Source organism: Chlamydotis macqueenii, chromosome 2, assembly GCF_036417535.1.
Source record: "Chlamydotis macqueenii isolate bChlMac1 chromosome 2, bChlMac1.mat, whole genome shotgun sequence".
NCBI lineage: Eukaryota > Metazoa > Chordata > Aves > Otidiformes > Otididae > Chlamydotis > Chlamydotis macqueenii.
In genome coordinates, this window is record NC_141557.1 from 61,036,801 (window position 1) to 61,058,011 (window position 21,211).

At 44.4% G+C, this 21,211-nt stretch overlaps 1 protein-coding gene across 1 annotated transcript; it reads right to left on the reverse strand.

Moving 5' to 3' along the window:
- Positions 1 to 4,141: 4,141 nt before the first annotated feature.
- On the reverse strand, positions 4,142 to 5,335 carry LOC147601671 (endogenous retrovirus group K member 24 Gag polyprotein-like). The gene has a single exon (XM_086741475.1). It carries the CDS (start codon positions 5,333 to 5,335, stop codon positions 4,142 to 4,144), a length of 1,194 nt encoding a protein of 397 aa, XP_086597601.1.
- Positions 5,336 to 21,211: the final 15,876 nt, after the last annotated feature.

The window sequence follows — 21,211 nt, forward strand, 5'->3', positions numbered from 1 at the left end:
AGCATGCCAGCATTCATTTGAAGATCATTCTGCGGTGTAAAGCAAGGGCTGACTGGTGGAACTGAGCATGCGACTGTTTGGCGGCTACCTGCAAGTCACAAAGAGCTGCATAACAGGCCGCATCGGTCTGAGCATTCCCTGCTGTAATGTATCCTGGGAGTTCGGTGTGGCTGTTGACGTGCATAATAAAGACAGGATGTCGCCGGCGCGACAAGGCATTGTATAGCAATACTGCCATCTGTGTTCGGGGTTCAGTGCAGGAATGACAGAGACAAGCAGAACGAAAACAGTACTGGCTATCGGTAACAAGGTTAAGGGGTTCATCCTGAAAAACCTCCAAAGCTAAGCATACTGCTTTTAGCTCAAGCTGCTGCAACGAACAGGAACGGTCTTCTTGTACCACAGATCTCCACTTGCCACGGTCGAGCCAGGCAACAGCATAGCGTGCTGTTTTCCCTGCAGCGTCAGTGAACGCCGTGCGGCCGTCCACCGGTTGGTCTAAGACAGGCAGTATGGGCATCACCGTCACCAGGGAGAACAGGTCTGCATAAGGTGTGCGTGGTGAGGCAGCAAAACAGCCCTGATATCCCGCAAGACCGGTTTGCACAGGCAAGGAGTACCGCAGCATGTTGTCTAAGGAGATCGGGTCCACCTCTACGGTGATTCGCTGAGGATCTGACCCTGAAACAGCAAGCACCCGATCCCTAGCCCAGCGAAGCGCTAAGGCAAGTAGTGTATCCCACTGAGGCAAAGCAACTTTAGGTGCAGCGACATAGCCAAACAACAATGCGGCTTGAACCTCCCCCTGATGCAGCACAATGACAGCTCCTGCCGCCTGTAGTAGGAGATGCGCTTGGATGCCCCGTGTTGCACCCCGCCGCCGTAAGGCACTGCGTTGTAGGCGTTCAAAGAAAACAGCTAACAACTGTCGGTGTTTTGCTGTCAGTCTTCGTGGAGCTGCCAGATCCGTGTCACCTTTTAGGAGATCTGTCAATTCACGCATTTCCTGCGGGCTTAAGGGAGCAAACTGCCGCAACCGCTGTATACCGCCCACCAGTGTTTGTAGCTGATGGAGGGAGGTCACAGTCGTTGTAGGTACTAAGAGTTTTTGTGGTTTTACTACGCAGGAAGAGAGCTCAGTACCCAAATATTTAAATGGTGGCACTGTCTGCGTCTTTTCTTCTCCTATTGCAAGGCCAAAACGGGCCAAAGCCTGTCTGACTGTGATCAACAGGGCCGGAGGCAAACAGGCACTTGCGAAGAGGAGGTCATCCATGTAATGGACGATAACTACATCGGGATAACGCTCTCTCACCAGTCGCAAAGCAGCATGTACGAACATTTGACAAATAGTAGGGGAATTTTTCATGCCTTGTGGCAGCACCACCCATTCAAAACGCTGAGCTGGCATCTGGTTGTTCACGGCAGGAATGGTCATGGCAAATCGCTTTGTGTCTTCTGGATGTAGAGGAATGCTGAAAAAACAGTCTTTCAGGTCAATCACAAGACATTGCCAATCTTGGGGTAACATTGATGGAAGAGGTAGGCCTGGTTGCAACGCCCCCATTGCCTCCATGGTGGCGTTGACCCCTCTCAAGTCGTGCAGAAGTCGCCACTTAGAATCATAGAATCATAGAATAGTTAGAGTTGGAAGGGACCTTCAACTGTCATCTAGTCCAACCCCCCTGCAAGGAGCAGGGACATCCCTGACTAGATCAGGGTGCTCAGAGCCTCATCCAGCCTGGCCTTGAACGATTCCAGGGATGGGGCATCCACCACCTCTCTGGGCAACCTGTTCCAGTGCTCTACAACCCTCATTGTAAAAAATTTTTTTCTAATATCTAATCTAAACCTACCTCCTTCTAATTTAAACCCATTACCCCTTGTTCTATCACAACAGGCCCTACTGAACAGCTTCTCCCCATCTTTCCTGTAGGCCCCCTTGAGGTATTGGAAGACCGCTATCAGGTCTCCCCGGAGCCTCCTCTTCTGCAGGCTGAACAGCCCCAACTCTCTCAGCCTGTCCTCAAAGGAGAGGTTCTCCAGCTCTCTGATCATCTTTGTGGCCCTCCTCTGGACCCTTTCCAACTGGTCCATGTCCTTCTTGTGTTGGGGACTCCAGAACTGGACACAGTACTCCAGGTGGGGTCTCACCAGGGCAGAGTAGAGGGGCAGAATCACCTCCCTCGACCTGCTGGCCACGCTCCTCTTGATGCAGCCCAGGATGCAGTTGGCCTTCTGGGCCGCAAGGGCGCACTGCCCACTCATGTTGAACCTCTCGTCTACCAACACTCCCAGGTCTTTCTCCTCAGGGCTGCTCTCGATCCAATCCCCGCCCAGCCTGTATTTGTGCTTGGGATTGCCACGACCCAGGTGCAGGACCTTGCACTTGGCCTGGTTGAACTTCATGAGGTTGGCACGGGCCCACCTCTCCAGCCTGTCAAGGTCCCTCTGGATGGCATCCCTCCCTTCCAGCATGTCGACGGCACCACACAGCTTGGTGTCATCGGCGAACTTGCTGAGGGTGCACTCTATCCCACTGTCCATGTCGCCAACAAAGATGTTGAACAGGGCCAGGCCCAACATGGACCCCTGAGGGACGCCACTGGTGACCGGTCTCCACTTGGACATCAAGCCGTTGACCACCACTCTCTGAGTGCGGCCTTCCAGCCAACTCATTATCCACCGAGTGGTTCATCCATCAAACCCATGCCTCTCTAGTTTAGAGAGAAGGATGTCGTGCGGGACAGTGTCAAATGCCTTGCACAAGTCCAGGTAGATGATATCCGTTGCCCGTCCCTTGTCCACCGATGCTGTTACCCCGTCATAAAAGGCCACCAATTTGGTCAGGCACGATCTGCCCTTGGTGAAGCCATGTTGGCTGTCACCAACCACCTCCTTGCTCTCCATGTGCCTTAGCATGGTTTCCAGGAGAATCTGCTCCATGACCTTGCCAGGCACGGAGGTGAGGCTGACTGGCCTGTAGTTGCCCGAGTCTTCCTTACTCCCCTTTTTAAAAATGGGGGTTATGTTTCCTCTCTTCCAGTCATCGGGGACCTCACCAGACCGCCACGATTTCTCAAATATGATGGCCAGTGGCTTGGCAACTTCATCCGCCAGTTCCCTCAGGACGCGCGGATGGATCTCATCAGGCCAAGATTTCTTTTTTTACCAGATTTCTTTTTTGTGACGAATACCGGGCTGTTCCAGGGGCTAGTTGATGGTATTAAATGCCCCTGCTGCACTTCTCTTTGTACAAGGTCCCATAGGGCAGTCAATTTTTCTTGGGGTAGGGGCCACTGAGGAATCCATAGAGAGTCATCCGATCGCCATTGCAGACGCCAACAAGGGATGTCCCTAGCGGCCCCCACTAAAAACCCTGCGGAGGACCAAGATGTATGACAGTGCCAGCACCGACCATGGCGTCCCTGCCCAAAAGGGTGACCGGTATGCTCAGAACATAAGGGCGCAATGGGCCGGAGGTGCGCGACACCCCGTCATCCTCCCACCGCAGGGTGAGGGGCAGAGCATTACGATGACCCACGGATTTACCTCCCACGCCCCCCCACCGTTACTGATCCCGTGTCCAAAGGCCAATCTCGGGGCCAGTCAGTAGTTGAGATGGTAGTCATGTCAGCCCCAGTGTCTACCAAGAAGGTGATCGTAACTTGAGCAGGTTTGTGGTGTCGTGAACCTACCAGAGAAACCTGAACCTGTACCTTGGGTCGAGTAGTCATGTCAAATGTCAGTGCAATCAAAGGTAAGGGTTTTTTCTTTTGAGTCTCTGTATGCAGGGATGTAACTGCCACCCTCTGTCCATCGTTTTTTTGTGGTGGTATTTCATACCCCTGTTCAAGAGCTGTGTGTCCCGCCACCCATGCCCCGGCCTCAACTTGATTGGCGAGGGGCACTAGTGTACAGGAGCCACCCCCAACCTGGGCTGCCTTTGTCTCTATTCTTGCTCGGGTTCGGGCCCCACCCACGGGCCTGTCCATGCGGCTGCTTGTGGGGTCCAGGCGTTTTGCCGGGCGGGTGACCCCTTGTTCCGTCCGGCCCCCCCATTTCCCTGATCACCTCTGAATCTCTGTGGACACTCTTGTGCTCGATGAGGGCCTCCACACACCCAGCAAATGATGTTTCCTCATCCTTTCTTCTTTGGGCACTCCTTTACTCGGTGACCTGCTTTTCCACAATTAAAACAAGTACCCCCCCCGCTGGAGCCAGTCAACTGCACCGCAAAAGCTTGCAAGGCCTCAGCAAGCGGTGCTGTTTCCTGTGTGCGACCAAATTCGCACCCTTGCTGGATGATATCCCCCACACTGGCCGTAGCCAGGAGCACTGCAAGAGCTTGCTTATACGCCGCTAAGCAGTTTATACACAAGCAGTCTCGCATTAGCTCCTGTGCAGCTGCTGGGAGAGAGGACCCTGCTATTGCAGTTTGCACTCTGTCTGCGAAGTGGCCGAAAGTCTCATTTGAGCCTTGTCTTATATTGAGATAACTTGGTGTCCCTGAGAGTACAGGATTCATACGCTCAAAGGCTTGTCGCCCAAGCCCAGCTGCAGCAATTAACACAGGAAGTGGTAAATTAACTTGATCTTGCGGAGCGAGCCAGGGTCCCGTGCCTAGCAACATATCTATGTGGGCCCCATAAATGGGATGGTCTGGCTCATCTCTTGCCTGCAATAGCAGCTTTTCCCCCTCCTCTCGCAGCATCTGCTCCCAAATGGGGACTTGAGCAGGAGTAAGGCAAGCGCGAGTGCATTGTCGCCAATCGAATATTAATGGGCCGCCCATGGCGATGGTGTCCAATAGCAGTTGTGCAGAAGGTCCCATGATACCCCCTTCTGTTACAGCTTTCCGCAATTGCATTAAGAGCTTGTAATCAAGCAGATTCGAAGCACGGTTCCCCCCTGGATGAATCAGCACTGGATATGCCGTTCGCGCTGGCCCCTCCTCAGGCTGCAGCGTGCAATCAGCAAGCACGCACTCCCGTGCAGTGATCTTCCAGCTTTCTGCTGCAGCTTGCTTCCTATCCTTAATCGGTGCCCCCTCTTTGCACACCAAGCGCTTCATTTCTTCTCGTAACTCCTCTACCTTTTCCTCAAGCCTTTTCTCTCTTCCCTTTTTCTCCTGTATTTCTTCCCTTGCTCGCTCTGGGAGCAGCGCCTTATCCTCTCGCCCTGCTATTGGTACCCCGTATGGCGGGGGCGCACTGAAGAGGGGACTCGTCCCCTTGGCTCCGGAGCCGGTGCCCTCTGGAGGCGCGTCGGGAATCCGGACCAATCCCCCTTTTCCCAAACCCCAGTATGCACCACCACCCTCTCTTCCCCACATCTGACACTCAGATGGCGCTGAAGGGCCAGAGGGGAGCGTGTGGAGCGGCGCTGTAAACGGCTCCAGTAACGGCTCTCCGCCTCACCTCCTGTCGTCTTCTTCCCCGCCACCATTTTCTTTTCCCTCCACGACTTTAGCTGGGACGCAAACCTCCTCACAATTCGTTCCCCCACCCTGTCCCTCCCCGCACCCTTGTCCGTTGCCCGCCTCCTCGCTCGGTCGTCCTGCAACCGAGCGGGAGCTGGGGAGCAGTGCCTGGCGCCCGGCCCCACTAACCCCTTCGGGCACGGTTCCTGCTGGTACTTTGTTAGAGGGCTGGGAAGGGACATCCCCAGGCGGTTTCCGTTCTTTTGCCTCAGGCCACAGCAAAGCATATGCCGTCTGCCATGCACCCCTGTAGTTTCTTGCTTTCTCCAGCATGGTCCGGAGGGAGCCTAATGCCGGCAAAAGACCGAGAGCCTCTTTGTTCCCAGCACAGGCTCTCTGGAATAGTTCCTCTGCTGTTTGTTCGAGGGCCCCCTTACTCACACAGTGAGAAGGAGCGGCCGCTATACCTGTCCGCACCATCCAATGGAAGAGCGGGTCCAGGTCCTTCTTATGCACAGGGCTCTCCACCTGCTGCCCCATGCCTTTCAGCATACTCACCATTTGCTCCACCGAAGCCATACCGAGCAGCTGAAACAGAGACGCCTTACCGCGCACCTCCCTCACCAATGCAGGCCTGCCTTATCACGTCGGGGTCACCAAGTGTCGCCTCTTTACCGGCAACACGGCTTAGGCGCCCGTCCGTCTGCGCACCTCCCTACGCAGGGACACAAGAGACGGACACATGGCGTCTAGCTCTAAATGCCAATTTATTGCTGTGTCATAAAGCCTTATATACCACGCGCTACTCGTACACCCGACCGTCCCCTGATCCCGTGACCCCTAGGTCCACCCCCTGGTGCTCGCAGGCACCTCCCACCCGCCTGCCCCTGTATCCCGCAATGTTCATCCCACTGTTCTGTCTTGGACAGTGACAGTAAAACATGTTATTTGGAGACAACATAAGCCTGGCCATTAACTTTAGTGTATTGCACTCATACTTCCCTCAAATATTTGGTAATGGATCTATGGCCCACCAGTGCCTCTAATCACTTCCTGAATATCCTGATACTATGTGACTTCCCAGCCTCCTATGGACACTGATGCTCCCAAAATCTTCAGCAGTAAGTCTGTGGGGGACCCTGTCTTCCCCATGTCACAGTGCCGCTACCCATCAATGCAGCAGTAACAACGCCCCAGGGCAGGATAAAAGGGAGCATCCTCCCATGTTCTGCTGCCAGAGTTGGCCTGGGGGCAGCCTGAAGACATCCAAGAGGAAGTCCTTGAGGAGCTGGTGGAATTACTTGAAGGGGGCATCTCCTGGAAGATGTGACCAGTCTGTGCGATAAGGAGGCAGGTCTTGCTCACATGCTCAGGGCACAGCCAATCGCCAGTGCTGGGATCAGGAAGGAATTTTTCCCCAAGGCAGATTGGCCCTGGTCCCTGGGGTTTTTTTTGCCTTCCTCTGCAGCATTGAGCATGACCACTTATCAGGGCTCCTCTGGTCCATTTTGGCTAGGTTGCTTCCTGCTGCTCATGCAAAGTGAAGACAGCCTCTTGTGCCCTGCAGCTGGAGAGAGAAATGCTTCCCTCACCCTGTGGTGGGCTAGCAAGTGTCCCTGGAGGTTTTTCACCTACCTCTGCAGCATTGAGCATGGCCCCTTGCCAGGACTCCTTTGGGCCATTTTCGCTAGATGCCTTCTGCTCCTGCTCCACAAAGCAGCCTCTCATGTAGTCAGTGGGATGAGTGCTCTTTTCCCCCAGGGTAGTCCATTGTTTTGATTTTTTCCTGCCTTCATTTACCACAATGAGCACAGCCCCTTGTTAGGGCTCATCTGGGCCCTTTGAGCTAGGTTCCTGCCTGCTGCTCTTGCACCTCCAAGGCATTACTCATGCCTTTGCTCTCTCTGGTTCTTTTGCCCATTGCAAGTTTGGAGTGGGACCGAGCTCTGTTGCTTCCCTTGGCTCCATTTGCCCAGGGGTTCTTGCTTATGCAAAATGGCCGACACTTGGAAGGGCTTCAGGATTGCTGCACCATCAGCAGCTGGTATTTTACAGCACTCCCTGAATGCAATACAAGCACAGGGCAGGTACAAGAACAGTTTTCATGCACCACTGGACAAGAAGCACAGCAGAGCAACTTTTCAAAGGCAAAAAGTGTGCGTGTCATAAATATGTGTCATACTTTTGAAAATATCCCATAGTACCACACACCTCTTCTTCTTCTAGTTCTGTGTGTGATCAGTACGACTTCTCATTCTTCAAATTTTCACTCTTCTGGAAAAAAGGATTATTTGGCCTGTATTCCCACTGCTACCTTCTGTGGATCTGCAGCTTTAATTTGCCAGAGTGTGAGGGATGTTTTTTAAAGCTAAACTGAAGGATGCATCAGGTTACTCCTAGCTTACAGCTGTGCATTGTGTTACTGCTTGTGAGCACAGTCTCTGAAAGAGATTCAGAAAAAAAAAAAAATTAAATAAAACAAAACCCCTGTTAGTACTTGTAAAGTTTCTGATCTGTGTCCCTGAAAGTGATTTTTGAAGCTGAAAAATCCCTTCCAGAAGGGAAAGGAAGGTGCAGAAAAGGAAGGTGCGGGAAGGTGAGAGAAGGGAAGGGAAGGTGCGGGAAGGGAAGGGAAGGTGTGGGAAGGTGCGGGAAGGGAATGTGCGGGAAGGGAAGGGAAGGTGGGGGAAGGGAAGGTGGGGGAAGGGAAGGGAAGGGAAGGGAAGGGAAGAGAAGGGAAGGGAAGGGAAGGGAAGGGAAGGGAAGGGAAGGGAAGGGAAGGGAAGGGAAGGGAAGGGAAGGGAAGGGAAGGGAAGGGAAGGGAAGGGAAGGGAAGGGAAGGGAAGGGAAGGGAAGGGAAGGGAAGGGAAGGGAAGGGAAGGGAAGGGAAGGTGTGGGAAGGGAAGGGAAGGGAAGGGAAGGGAAGGGGAGGGAGGGGAGGGGAGGGGAGGGGAGGGGAGGGGAGGGAAGTTGGGGGAGGGGAGTCGAGTGGAGTGGAAGGGAGGGGAGGGGAGGAGAGGGGAGGGGAGGGGAGGGGAGCAGAGGGGAGGCGAGGCAAGGCGAGGCAAGGAGAGTTGTAAGGGTCGTACAACCATCAAGGCCAACTGCCTGACCCCTTCAAGGCTGACCAAAAGCTAGAGCATATTATTATAGTGTTATTTGCAAATTCCTCTTAAACATTGACAGGCATGGAGTGTCGACCACCTCTCTAGGAAGCCTGTTCCAGTGTTTGACCACTCTTTTGGTACAGAAATGTTTCCTCATGTCAGATCCAAACCTCCCCTGATGGACAAAGTTGTGAACCATTCCTACGCATTCTGGCACTGGGTACCAGGGAGATGAGATCAGCACCTCCTTCTCCACTTCCCCTCCTTACGACACTGGAGAGAGCATGAATGTCGCCCCTCAGCCTCCTTCTCTCCAAACTAGACAAACCCAGTGTCCTCAGCCACTCCTCATAGGATATGCCTTCCAGCTTCTTCCCTAGCTTTGTTGCCCTCCTCTGGACACGTTCAAGTACCTCAATACTCTTTTGAAATGGTGGGGCCCAGAACTGCACACAATACTCAAGGTGAGGCCATACTAATGCTGAATACAGTGGGATAATCGTCTTTTTCGACCATCTGGTTATGCTGGGTTTGATGCACCCCCAGATGCAGTTTGCCCTCTTGGCTGCTAGGACACACTGCAGACTCTTATTGAGCCTACTGTCAACCAGCACCTCAAGATCCCTTTCTGCAGGGCTGTTTTCCAGCCACTCCTCTCCCAATTTATACCTGTGTTCAGCACTACTCCACCCCAGGTGCAGAATCTGACACTTGTTCATGTTCAATTTCATGCTATTAAATAATGTCTAATGCTCCAGTCTATCTTGTCCCTCAAGAGAGCCAACAGCACCTCCTAGTTTAGTATTGTCAGCAAACTTCCTAACAGTGCATTTAACTCCTGCATCCAGATCATTGATAAAAAAGATTGAACAGAACTGGGTCTAGAATTGAGCCCTGAGAAATACCACTCATCACCAGTCAGATGTAACCGTGTTCACTACAACAGTTGGAGCCTTCCTGTTCAGCCAATTCTTCACTTAGCATCTTCTCAGTTCTTCACACCTGCCTCCTAGACTAAACATAGATCTTTGTAGAATTTAAAAAATATTATCATACTATCTCAGAAGTCGGTATTAGAAAATCTAAACAAAAAAATAACTCTTGACATTATTTTATTTTGGAGCTCTTATAGAAACACATTTAAATTAAGATATGAGTATTGTTGTAAAGTAAATCTTGTTGAATACTTAAACAATGTATGACATTAATTGTTTCATGCATTTTTTTTTCATAAGATTAAGTTTTACCTCAGAGAATATAAATTAATTCAAGTAGCAGGTCTGGCACATATTTGATATATGTGGCTGCATCCTTGCCAGTATAACCTCCTCCAAACAGAAGATACATATTTTGAAATAGCTTATTCTGGCAATCTTTTAAACAACTAGCTGTATTTGAAACAAGCAAATGAAGTATACCATGTTTTAGGATTCAAGAGGCAGTCATGCAGTGGTCATTCATGTGTGTAATGGTAGTGATTGCCAGCTTGTAGTAGTTAAGTATGTAAGAATTAGTGACACAAAGTTTACTGCTGGCATGCTCAGTTCTTACACAAATGAAAACCATAATGTAGTGTAGCTCCTGCCCCTTTCCAAGCAAAAGATTTGGTTATGATGTTTGGTGCAAACAATGCTAACATTCATTTTATGTATCACATGAAAACTTCCTACCTCCCACTGTCTCAAACATGACGTGGCACAGTAACTTCTTTAAAACAGTGTAACACAGCATCAGAAGTTCTGTGACAAATCTGAAGATTCCTGCTTTATACAGAGATACTCTTCAAACAAAATCTGCTTTTCATCTGTGATTGGAAGTCAGTAATTAAGATACCATGCAAGGAAGACATAGCCTTGGAAAGAAAATTACCAATGCCTTACCAGTAGCCGCAGTTTTCCCAGTGAATTAAAACTTTATTTACATGCATTCACACTTTTAACATGCATCAGTGCAGTTTCTGCTGTAAAATTTATGATTGAACCATGCAACACTATAAAATGTGCAAATGTTATACACAAACTGCAATGCACTCTGCTAACATTATTTTTCTTTTAAATACAAATAGTAAAGTTCAAAGTGGGAACAGCTTTCAAAAGGTGACATGCAATGAACTCAGTTAAATCAGTTACACGTTGGCTTTACAATGTGTGTAATGTGTTAGACTGCAACTGGAAAGGATTACCCAGAAAAACACAGTCAAATAATAAAATCCATTAACCTAATTCTTGTGGGATAGACAGTGTTCTGACTTGTCAGTGCTTGACTTCACCTGTCACAGTAGCTCCTATTCTATTGAATGGAGTATAGACTAGATGCAGAGCAAAGGAAAAAAGAGAAATACTGTGTGAACCTGGACTGCTGGTTCAATTCTTCTTTCTCCATCTGTAATATTACGAACATACTTACTAGCGGGCTATAAAAATTTCATACATTCTCATGGATTCTTTAGTATAGCCTAAAGCCTTAGAGAGTTCTATGATTTTATCTTTGGAGGGAGATAAAGTCTCAATGTTCTATATAGTTATTGCATTTTGTCATCAGAATGAGTTGATGTCAAAACCCATCCTCACTAACACAGTTTCCTATTGTGTGTTTTCTTGATTGCAATAGAAATTACAAATATAGAATAATTTTTATAAGATGATGAAACGAGCTAAGATGAAATCACTAGGATTTGTGACAATGAGAACCATCTGTATTTCTCATTAAAGGTAATTTTACTGTTAAAGAAATCACCACTAGTTAAAAAATGAAAGCTTAGCAGAGCTTAGTATATACACGTCCAAGAAATTCAAAATACATAAAATCTGGAAAATTAATTCTGTAATGTATCGCTGAAATGGATCACCAGGACAACAGACATAGTGCAGATGTGCACATAAAGAAACAGTTGATGTATAACTGAAAATAAATAGTCCATATTTTGCCAGAGGAGGAAAATATTTGTCAAATTTCAATATTAATTTTGTATAGTCCATACTTCATTGCAGTCAATAAATTAGCTGAATGATGAACATACGGACAATCAGTATCTATATAGTCCAGTGACCTGCACTGCAAAAAAAAAAAAAAAAGACATATATAAACTTTCACATTCATAGACATCTATATATGGAAACCTCTCATTCATCTACAACCCTGTAGAATTTCCAGGTGTGATGCAGTAGGAAAAATTCCATCACCCAGCTCACTCAGTGAACCCATACTTAGAACAACATTTTGTTTCTTAAAGCTGTAAACATTTGACAATATTGACAAAACATTTAAATGCACTCAATATGCACACTTTATTAGAATGAAATCCACTGCACCGTAGAGCTACTTGCTCAATCTCTCTGTGTGATTACTTTAAGATAGACATCAGCAGTGGATTTCTCTTTCTCTTTACAGGCAAGCAATTCAGAAGTAATTAATTCCTTTGTTGGCTTAAGAATTCCTCACCTGGCTTAAGAAATATCAGGTTTCCATTTTTATGAAGATGGGATATTAACTCTGCAGTACAATATATTAAAATTGTCTAACGTTAACAGCCAATAAAGCAAACTCATGGTGTTTAAAAAGGATACCTCAAAATGAATGATTACTTCAGAGGCAGAGAGTGCTGTGGAAAACGTATACCTTAAATTTGTTCTGATGTTTCACTTTAAAAGTGCTAACCCTGTACAGTGTGTTCTCTGCAGAGAATTTTATACTCTAAAAATATCAAGAGATCATTAATACTCCTTATTTAAAGGTTACATTGATATTCTATTTGCATAACATAAAATTGTGGCATAGAACAATAACAAAACAAGTGCAAACTGGCTTAACTTTAGCCAGGCTAACTATACTATCATCTAAATTAGCCTTCTTTAAGACTGTATTTGTCTAGAGTTGCACTTATGGTCCTGGAAATTGTCTTAATGGAAGAATAAAAACATCCCTGTTGACTGAAACACAGAAGACAAGTCAGTATTAACTGCATGCAATAGCAGAAAAACAGCATTACAGTAAAATAAATCACGATGCCCTAAAGGACACCATAGCTACTATATCAATAAGTGAAAAGTGACTGAATTTATAAAGCTCTAGTCTAAATTTTCAGTAAAGTTCTTTTCATCAGACACTCATATGAATTTACCAATTTTGACCTACTTAGTAAAAGTTACTGTTATTTTTTGTTTTAATTTAATCTCAGTATGCAAAATTAATCAAAATGGCTCACATAAAAGATCTTGTTCTTTCTCCAACATAACTCATTATAGCTTCTAGAACTTGGTGAATGTGATGAGTAGTTCAAATCAAAATAAACTTATTATACCTAATATAGTTTAGCACTTTTTCAGTCAGATATATTTGCAGGAAATACAAATTCAGAACAAATATGACAGAGGAACTTTCTATAAAACTTCAAACTCACAGTATGTCTTTAAGCTTAAAATTAAAAAAAGAAAAAAAAAAGAAATCTGATTTCTGTTTGAAGGTAAGATTCATCAATGTGCAGTACTTGGCACAAGAAAGGAACAGTTGTGCACAAGCTTAGTGTACCTTCATTTCTCGATCTCATGGCCTAAGAGCCTGGCCATTTCCTTTTTTAAAAATGGAAATCTGCCTCATCTGTGAAAATTCAAAAGGTGGATGAACTAATTCAGAAAATAACTGACTTTTCAATGTTTTTTTCTCAAATATATAAGATAAACTCTGTTCTGTGTTGTCTTTGCAAAAATTTTTTAAAGTGTGCTGAGAAATCAGCCAGTCAGCTTTCTGTTGTGTGCTACAACCATTCCTACAGTTAAGGCATCACCTCAGTCATTACCTCTTTTGATCCCTAACTATTGAGCAGACTGGAGCATTACAGAGCCCTGAAATTCACTGTCAGTCTAAAAGGGCATAATATTATCTTGAAATTATCTCTTCCACTGAGGCTGGAGATTTTAAAGTATTATTACCACCTATGGAAAGCAGAATATCTCCCTATCATCTCCTTAGCTTCTAATTTCAGTTAAATTAGAGCTAAGTTTGAATTTGTTACCAGTTTGTTACAAATAAATCCTCTTTTAGTTAATCACCTTGTCTAATTTAATTTCTGTGAGTTTCTGCAACACCACTGAGTGCTGCTAAACTGCTGATGGATTAAGGGTATATATTACTACAACCTTATTCTCGTCTGTTTTCAACTTTAGTCATCTTACCTGATATATTATGAGTAAAAAGAAGTTTGGTGCACAATGCTATCAATAGACAGATAAATGATATATTCTTAAATAATGGCCAACAAGATTTCTAGAAAGTAGGCTTTACCAAGAAAATCTGATTTCATATTTTGATTAAATAACAAATTCATGTCATAAAGATAAAGAAAGTGGATGTAATATACTTGGATTTTGTAAAGGTCTTTGCCTTAATGCCACATAGTATTTGGATTAAAAATTTTCACCACAGAAACAATTAAGCAAATAATAATTAAGAATATCATAAATAGCTGAATAAACCTCAACAGGATAAAAAATTAGGCAGCAAAGCAAAATGAAGAGCAAATGTAATACTTTTTGTGGAACAGGTAGGGTAGAAAATATAAGTCAACATTTTTATTCAGGCGTCACAGAGTCAATATAAATACTCCTACTGGAAAACCTTCTAGATGACATAGAGTAGTAAATCATCAAAAAGTGTCTGAAGTAGATTAAAGGTACAAATCTTTTGTTGTTGACTTTATAAATCAGACTCTTTAAAAAAAGATTTATATTTTAAGGCAGCTAAATGACAGATCTTAAAATAAGAACACATATCCATCTATATCTGAAGTTTTCTTGGCTGTCAAAACTAAGAAATCCCATATTTAATTTCTCTCTTTGGGAGGGCAGGACATTTTCAAACACCTGAAGAAGAACCTTGTCTACACATAAAGCTGGAATGCTACCTAGACCTTACAGGAAGCATTTCCCCTTGGCCTTTAATATGAATAGGACCAATGTCCAAGTGCAAGGTCCTGCATATGGGTTGGTTATCAATGTAGGCTGGGGAACGGAAAGATTAAGAGTAGCCCTGCAGAGAATGACTTGGGGGTATCAGTGGATGAAAAGTTGGAAATGAGCCAAGAATGTGTATTCGTAGGCCAGAAGGCCAACCACATCCGGGGCTGCGTCAAAAGAAGCGTGGCCAGCAGGTGGAGGGAGGTAATTCTGCCCCTCTATTCTGCTCTCATGAGACCCCACCTGGAGTACTGCGTCCAGCTCTGGTGCCCTGTGTGAGGGATTTCAGGGATGGTCTGTGTAGGGCCACTGTGGGAAATTACAAGCTGCACACAGCTATGAGAATGTGACCTTGAAGAGGGGAGCTAGGAGGGTTGTTATCTCAGAAAGGGGAACTAGGAGGGTTGTTATTGAGCAGTATGTTGTTGCAATCTGGGAACCACTGTTAGCCAGCAGAGCATGTACTTGGCAGGCCTTGTTGCATGCGCTGGCCACGCATGCATCAACACCTGGTCAGTACTCTTCCACTGAATCTGCTGAGGGTATAAACAGAGGTGGCTCAGCGCAGAGAGAGAGAGAAAGGACCCAGAGCACGCTCTACGAACAACAAAGGATGCCCTGAAGGTGCTGTACCTACCTCCCTTCTCTGCTCTGACCCCACTGATCATCATCCTCCTGCTCGGTGGTGTCTCTGGCGTAGTTGGATTGGTAAGACTCTCATAAAGGGAAAACAGTTATGCTGGTAACTGCTTATGCTAGGAACTGTAACTGCTTATGCAATGCTATAACAGAGCAATAAATACTGTTGTGTTTTTAAAATATCATATATTGGGTGAATTTTGTGCATAGGAATCCTACAAACCGGTTACATGCCCCCAACATAAGAAGGACATGGACCTGTTGGAGCGAGTCCAGAGGAGAGCCATGAAGATGATCAGAGGGCTGAAGCACCTCTCCTATAAAGACAGACTGAGAGAGTTGGGGCTGTTCAACCTGGAGGAGAGAAGACTCCAGGGAGACATTATTGCAGCCTTTCAGTACTTAAGGGAGGCTTACAAGAAAGACAGTGACAAACTTAACAGGGCCTGTAATGGTTTCAAACTAAAAGAGTGTAGATTCAGACTAGATATAAGTAAGAAATTTTTTACAATGAAGGTGGCAAAACACTGGAACAGGTTGCCCAGGAGGTGGTAGTAATCTGGTCCTAATTATTCAGAAAATTAATTACTCAAAACTTTGTGTCTCATTAGGATAAATATTAATACTTCTACAATTAGCAGCCAATTGTCCAGATTTAAGTAATGATCTGAGTTTAGAGATTGGCCATTGCTTCTCTAGTAAATATTTACAGACCTTTATTTTCCTATCAAGATTTTAAATTCTGTCCTTTCCTGGCTATAAATATAGTATTTTGTATATAGTGCTGGGATTTTGTATATAGTGCTGCAGATTGGATACTGGCTGTTCTGTGGTTTTATAGGATTGGAAGATGGTAAGAGGGGGAACATAACCCCCATTTTTAAAAAGGGTAACAAGGAAGACCCAGGGAACTACAGGTCAGTCAGCTTCACCTCTGTGCCTGGCAAGGTCATGGAGCAGATTCTCCTGGAAACCATGCTAAGGAACATGGAGAGCAAGGAGGTGATTGGTGACAGCCAACATGGCTTCACCAAGGGCAGATTGTGCCTGACCAATTTGGTGGCCTTCTATGAGGGGGTGACGGCATCGATGGACAAGGGACGAGCAACAGATATCATCTGCCTGGACTTGTGCAAAGCTTTTGATGCTTTTTTGGGTTTTTTTGACTTTTGCCTAAAACACATTTGTCATTAAGTATAAATCCTATTTATCTAAGGCAGAAAGAAAAAAGTGATAGTTGACATTTGCCTATTAAATGGTTAATATTTCTCTATTATTAGATGGGTTTTACATTTTTCATATGAGATCAAAACAGGAGACTTTTGTCTAGTTTCATGGTATGTAACGTGGTTAATAGTGAGGAAGATTAAGAAGGGGGAAAAAAAAGAACATGCAAAAAATTTTTAGTATACCTGATCAGCAGTGTAGTTTTATAGATCTTGTTCTGAATAAGTAGGGCAGGTCAAATCTAATTTACAGAACCAATTTTGGCTGGAAATTATTTTCCTCCTTGGTAAACTGTCACTGACTCTATAACAAGTGAAAGTATTATTATTAGTAGCATTTCATCTTACCTTTTTCTAATTCAATCTAAACCAACTTGTATGTCAGTTAGAATTTTCTTGTCAGACATATTTGTGTTCTGCAGGTTTACATTTTTAGAGTAGAGAGGAAAAATCCTGGATTTTTGTAGAAAAGGAATAAAAAGGAAGCTAGAAATTCTTGTATGAAATGATCGCCACTTGCCTGAATTTTAGTTTATTTCAAAGAATAACCGATAATATTTAAATATACAAATAACATGAAAGAAGACAGATAATTCTCTTAAACACTTAGCAACTTAATTAATAGTGCTAGATGAAGTATTAGCATCTTTAAGATAAAGTCTTTAATATACCAATTGTAACAAAGAAAAGAAAAAATAGAAATGCAAAAAGGACAAGGAAGAGATTAAGAACTAACTAATATTACAGAAAACACTACAAATTTCATTACCGTTTATATGAATTGCAAAAGGAAAATCACTTCTGTCTATACAAAACTCACAATATGTACTTAGCTATGATACATATGCAATAATTGCTAATGAAGTATGAACTAGAATACATCAGCTGTAAAAAGTCATTTACACTTTCTTCTTTCAATAAGAAAATTACACTTTTGTTCCATAGCTTGACCTACTTATTTTCAGAATGGCAAGAAGAAAGCACATTAAGAAAGTGGTTAAATAAGTAAGGTTGTCCCGCACAACATCCATCTCTCTGAACTGGAGAGACGTAGGTTTGATGGACGGACCACTTGGTGGATAAGGAGTTGGTTGGATGGCTGCACTCAAAGAGTGGTGGTCAAAGGTTCAATGTCCAAGTGGAGACCAGTGACGAGTGGCGTTCTTCAGGGGTCCATGTTGGGCCTGGTCCTGTTCAACATCTTTGTCGGTGACATGGACACTGGGATAGAGTGCACCCTCAGCAAGTTCGCCAATGACACCAAGCTGTGTGGTGCCATCAACATGCTGGAAGGGAGGGATGCCATCCAGAGGGACCTTGGCAGGCTGGAGAGGTGGGCCCGTGCCAACCTCACAAAGTTCAGCCAGGCCAAGTGCAAAGTCCTGCACCTGGGTCACAGCAATCCCAGGCACAAATACAGGCTGGGCGGAGAATGGATCGAGCCCTGAGGAGAAGGACTTGTTGGATGAGAAGCTCAACATGAGCGCCCTTGCAGCCCAGAAGGCCAACCGCATCCTGGGCTGCATCAAGAGGAGTGTGGCCAGCAGGTTGAGGGAGGTGATTCTGCCCCCTCTACTCTGCTCTGGTGAGACCCCACCTGGAGTCCAGTTCTGGAGTCCCCAACATAAGAAAGACATGGACCTGTTGGAGAGGGTCAGAGGAGGGCCACGAAGATGATCAGAGGGCTGGAGAACCTCTCCTATGAGGACAGGCTGAGGGAGTTGGGGCTGTTCAGCCTGGAGAAGAGAAGGCTCCAGGAAGACCTGATAGCGGTCTTCCAGTACCTCAAGGGGGCCTACAAGAAAGATGGGGAGAGGCTGTTCAGTAGGGCCTGTTGTGATAGGACAGGGGCTAATGGTTTTAAAATAGAGGGAGGTAGATTTAGATTAGATATTAGAAAAAAACTTTTTACCATGAGGGTTGTGGAGCACTGGAACAGGTTGCCCAGAAAGGTGGTGGGTGCCCCATCCCTGGAAACGTTCAAGGCCAGGTTGGATGTGGCTCTGAGCAACCTGATGTAGTTGGGGATGTCTCTGCTCCTTGCAGGGCGGTTGGACTAGATGACTTTTGAAGGTCCCTTCCAACCCTACCCATTCTATGACTGAGATTTATTTTTAAAGCTTATCTAATAAAACTAAGTTTGGAATAGTAAGAAATTGACAAGGACTAACTTTCTATGTCAACAACATAAAAAAAAAATGATAACATATAAAAAATAAAATATGAGACATAAAGTTAATCCATGACTTAAAGGCACATAAAATTAGGCATATCATGTTGTAACACATTAAATATGTAAAAGTATAAAGCCTTACATAGTAAACATTTTCCCATAAGGCTTATAGCCTTATGTATTTCTTACATTGAATATGAGGAAATAGATGTATTCAAGTTGGTGAAACTAGTCTAGAAATTTTTAAAATACCTCTTCCAAACACTATTGATTTCTTTGAAATCAACTTAGTCATCTTTATTTTCTAAGATGGAGACTGGAGTTTCAAAATTGGGCAGTGTAAAAACAATAACTTAACAAAATGTAATGCCTTTTTCCTCTGTTTCTCAATATTTTGCCAATTTCTCACAATTTCATTGAAAATATTTAAATATATTTAAAAGCTTTTTAAAAAAATCAATGAGGATATAAATCAGAGGCTGATTGAAATCAGAATGCATAGTGGAAATGCATAATATACTTTCTACCAGAGAAAGAAAATTTATTGTTTCATACCTTCTGTTCCACAACAAAATCGGTACAGTTTGTTTTGGTTTTATTATTATGATTCATGCAGATAATCATAGTCTACACTTATTTGATTTCAGAGATCTTGTGATTTAGTTATTATCTCGTCACTTAAATAAACCGAGCATGAACTTTTAAAAAAAAATCAATCTGTATTTTTTAAATCAAATTTATGTTGTAAATAAAAAATAGAAATGTAAAAAAGGGTGGTTTTCACTTGTTTCTTTTTCATTTTAAAGTTCCTAACCCTTGAACCAATGTGTATTCAATTCCAGTGCAATTTTTAATTTACATGCTTTGCGGTTTTTTTTCAGATAAAAATGTGACTATGCTATTTCTGATATTTTTTTTGCATTAACAAAAAAAAATTAATCTATACTCAAGAAGAAATTGGCCAAATTAAATTCAGTAATAGTGACATGCAGAATAGTTGTTCTTCTCAAATTGTACTTGCTGGAAATTCAGGAATGGACAGTGGAATAGAGTGCACCCTCAGCAAGTTCACCAATGACACCAAGCTGTGTGGTGCTGTCAGCATGCTGGAAGGGAGGGATGCCATCCAGAGGGACCTTGGCAGGCTGGAGAGGTGGGCCCGTGCCAACCTCATGAAGTTCAACCAGGCCAAGTGCAAGGTCCTGCACCTGGGTCATGGCAATCCCAGGCACAAATACAGGCTGGACGGAGAATGGATTGAGAGCAGCCCTGAGGAGAAGGACTTGGGAGTGCTGGTGGACGAGAAGCTCAACATGAGCCGGCAATGCGCTCTTGCAGCCCAGAAGGCCAACCACATCCTGGGCTGCATCAAGAGGATCGCGGCCAGCAGGTTGAGGGAGGTGATTCTGCCCCTCTACTCTGCCCTGGTGAGACCCCACCTGGAGTACTGTGTCCAGTTCTGGAGCCCCCAACACAGGAAGGACATGGACCAGTTGGAGAAGGTCCAGAGGAGGGCCACGAAGATGATCAGAAGGTTGGAGCACCTTTCCTATGAGGACAGGCTGAGAGAGTTGGGGCTCTTCAGCCTGGAGAGGAGGAGGCTCCGGGACACCTGATAGCGGTCTTCCAGTACCTCAAGGGAGCCTACAAGAAAGACGGGGAGAGGCTGTTCAGTAGGGCCTGTTGTGATAGGACGAGGGGTAATTGTTTTAAAATAGAGGGAGGTAGATTTAGGTTGGATATTAGGAAAAAGTTTTTTACAATGCGAGTTGTAGAACACTGGCACAGGTTGCCCAGAAAGGTGATGGAAGCCCCATCCCGGGAAACATTCAAGGCCAGGCTGGATGAGGCTCTGAGCAACCTGATCTAGTCAGGGATGTCCCTGCTCCTTGCAGGCGGTTGGACTAGATGACCTTTGAAGGTCCCTTCCAACTCTATCCATTTTATGTTTCTGTGATTCTATGAATACTGAAAAATGGAAGTTTGAATTCTAGCTATACTCTTCTCAATAAAACGTTCTGTATTTTTGTCCCATATATATTTATGTTACTTCCTGCTATGTACAAACATTTTCTCTAGAAATCTAATATGTAATCTTTGATTATAAACTGGGAAAATTTTCTGGAAAAGACACAAATTCATGATAGGAACTCTTAAAGCTCAGCATTATTCAATACATTGTTCTATTAGGTGAAATAATTGGGCACATTATTCTAAAAATACTATATACAAGTTAAGATTGACTCCTTACCAATAATGAAAATTCTGGAAAAGGTAAGTTTTCTTAGAATATATTAGTATAGTTTCTTTTTTCTGTCATAGTTACAATTTGTTGTCTGTAAATCTGTTTTTCCAGTCCCTAGAGTGATATCTTAGAACACAATAATTTATTATGTTTTACTGCAGCTAGGTGTGACAAAATCTCTCTTCCTCCAGCTTTTATTTGAATGTCTACCTGTTTGTTATACAGGATGGGAAATTTATTTTTTAAAAAGATATAATTGGTGGTAAATACTTGGTTGGAGATTGCCCACAAGCCTGTTGTTTTTATCACATTTACTCAGCTGAATTTACTCCATGCTTTTTGTTTCTGTAAGCCCAGAGAAGTCTGGAAGTCCATTGAAAATGTACTTTGCTTAAATAAGTTTATTTAAAAATCCAGTCCAGTACATCTTTGTTGATTTTGATTCCTA

Excerpts from the sequence above, each read along its gene's own strand:
- LOC147601671 (XM_086741475.1), bottom strand. The coding sequence starts at position 5,335 with ATGTGGGGAAGAGAGGGTGGTGGTGCATACTGGGGTTTGGGAAAAGGG.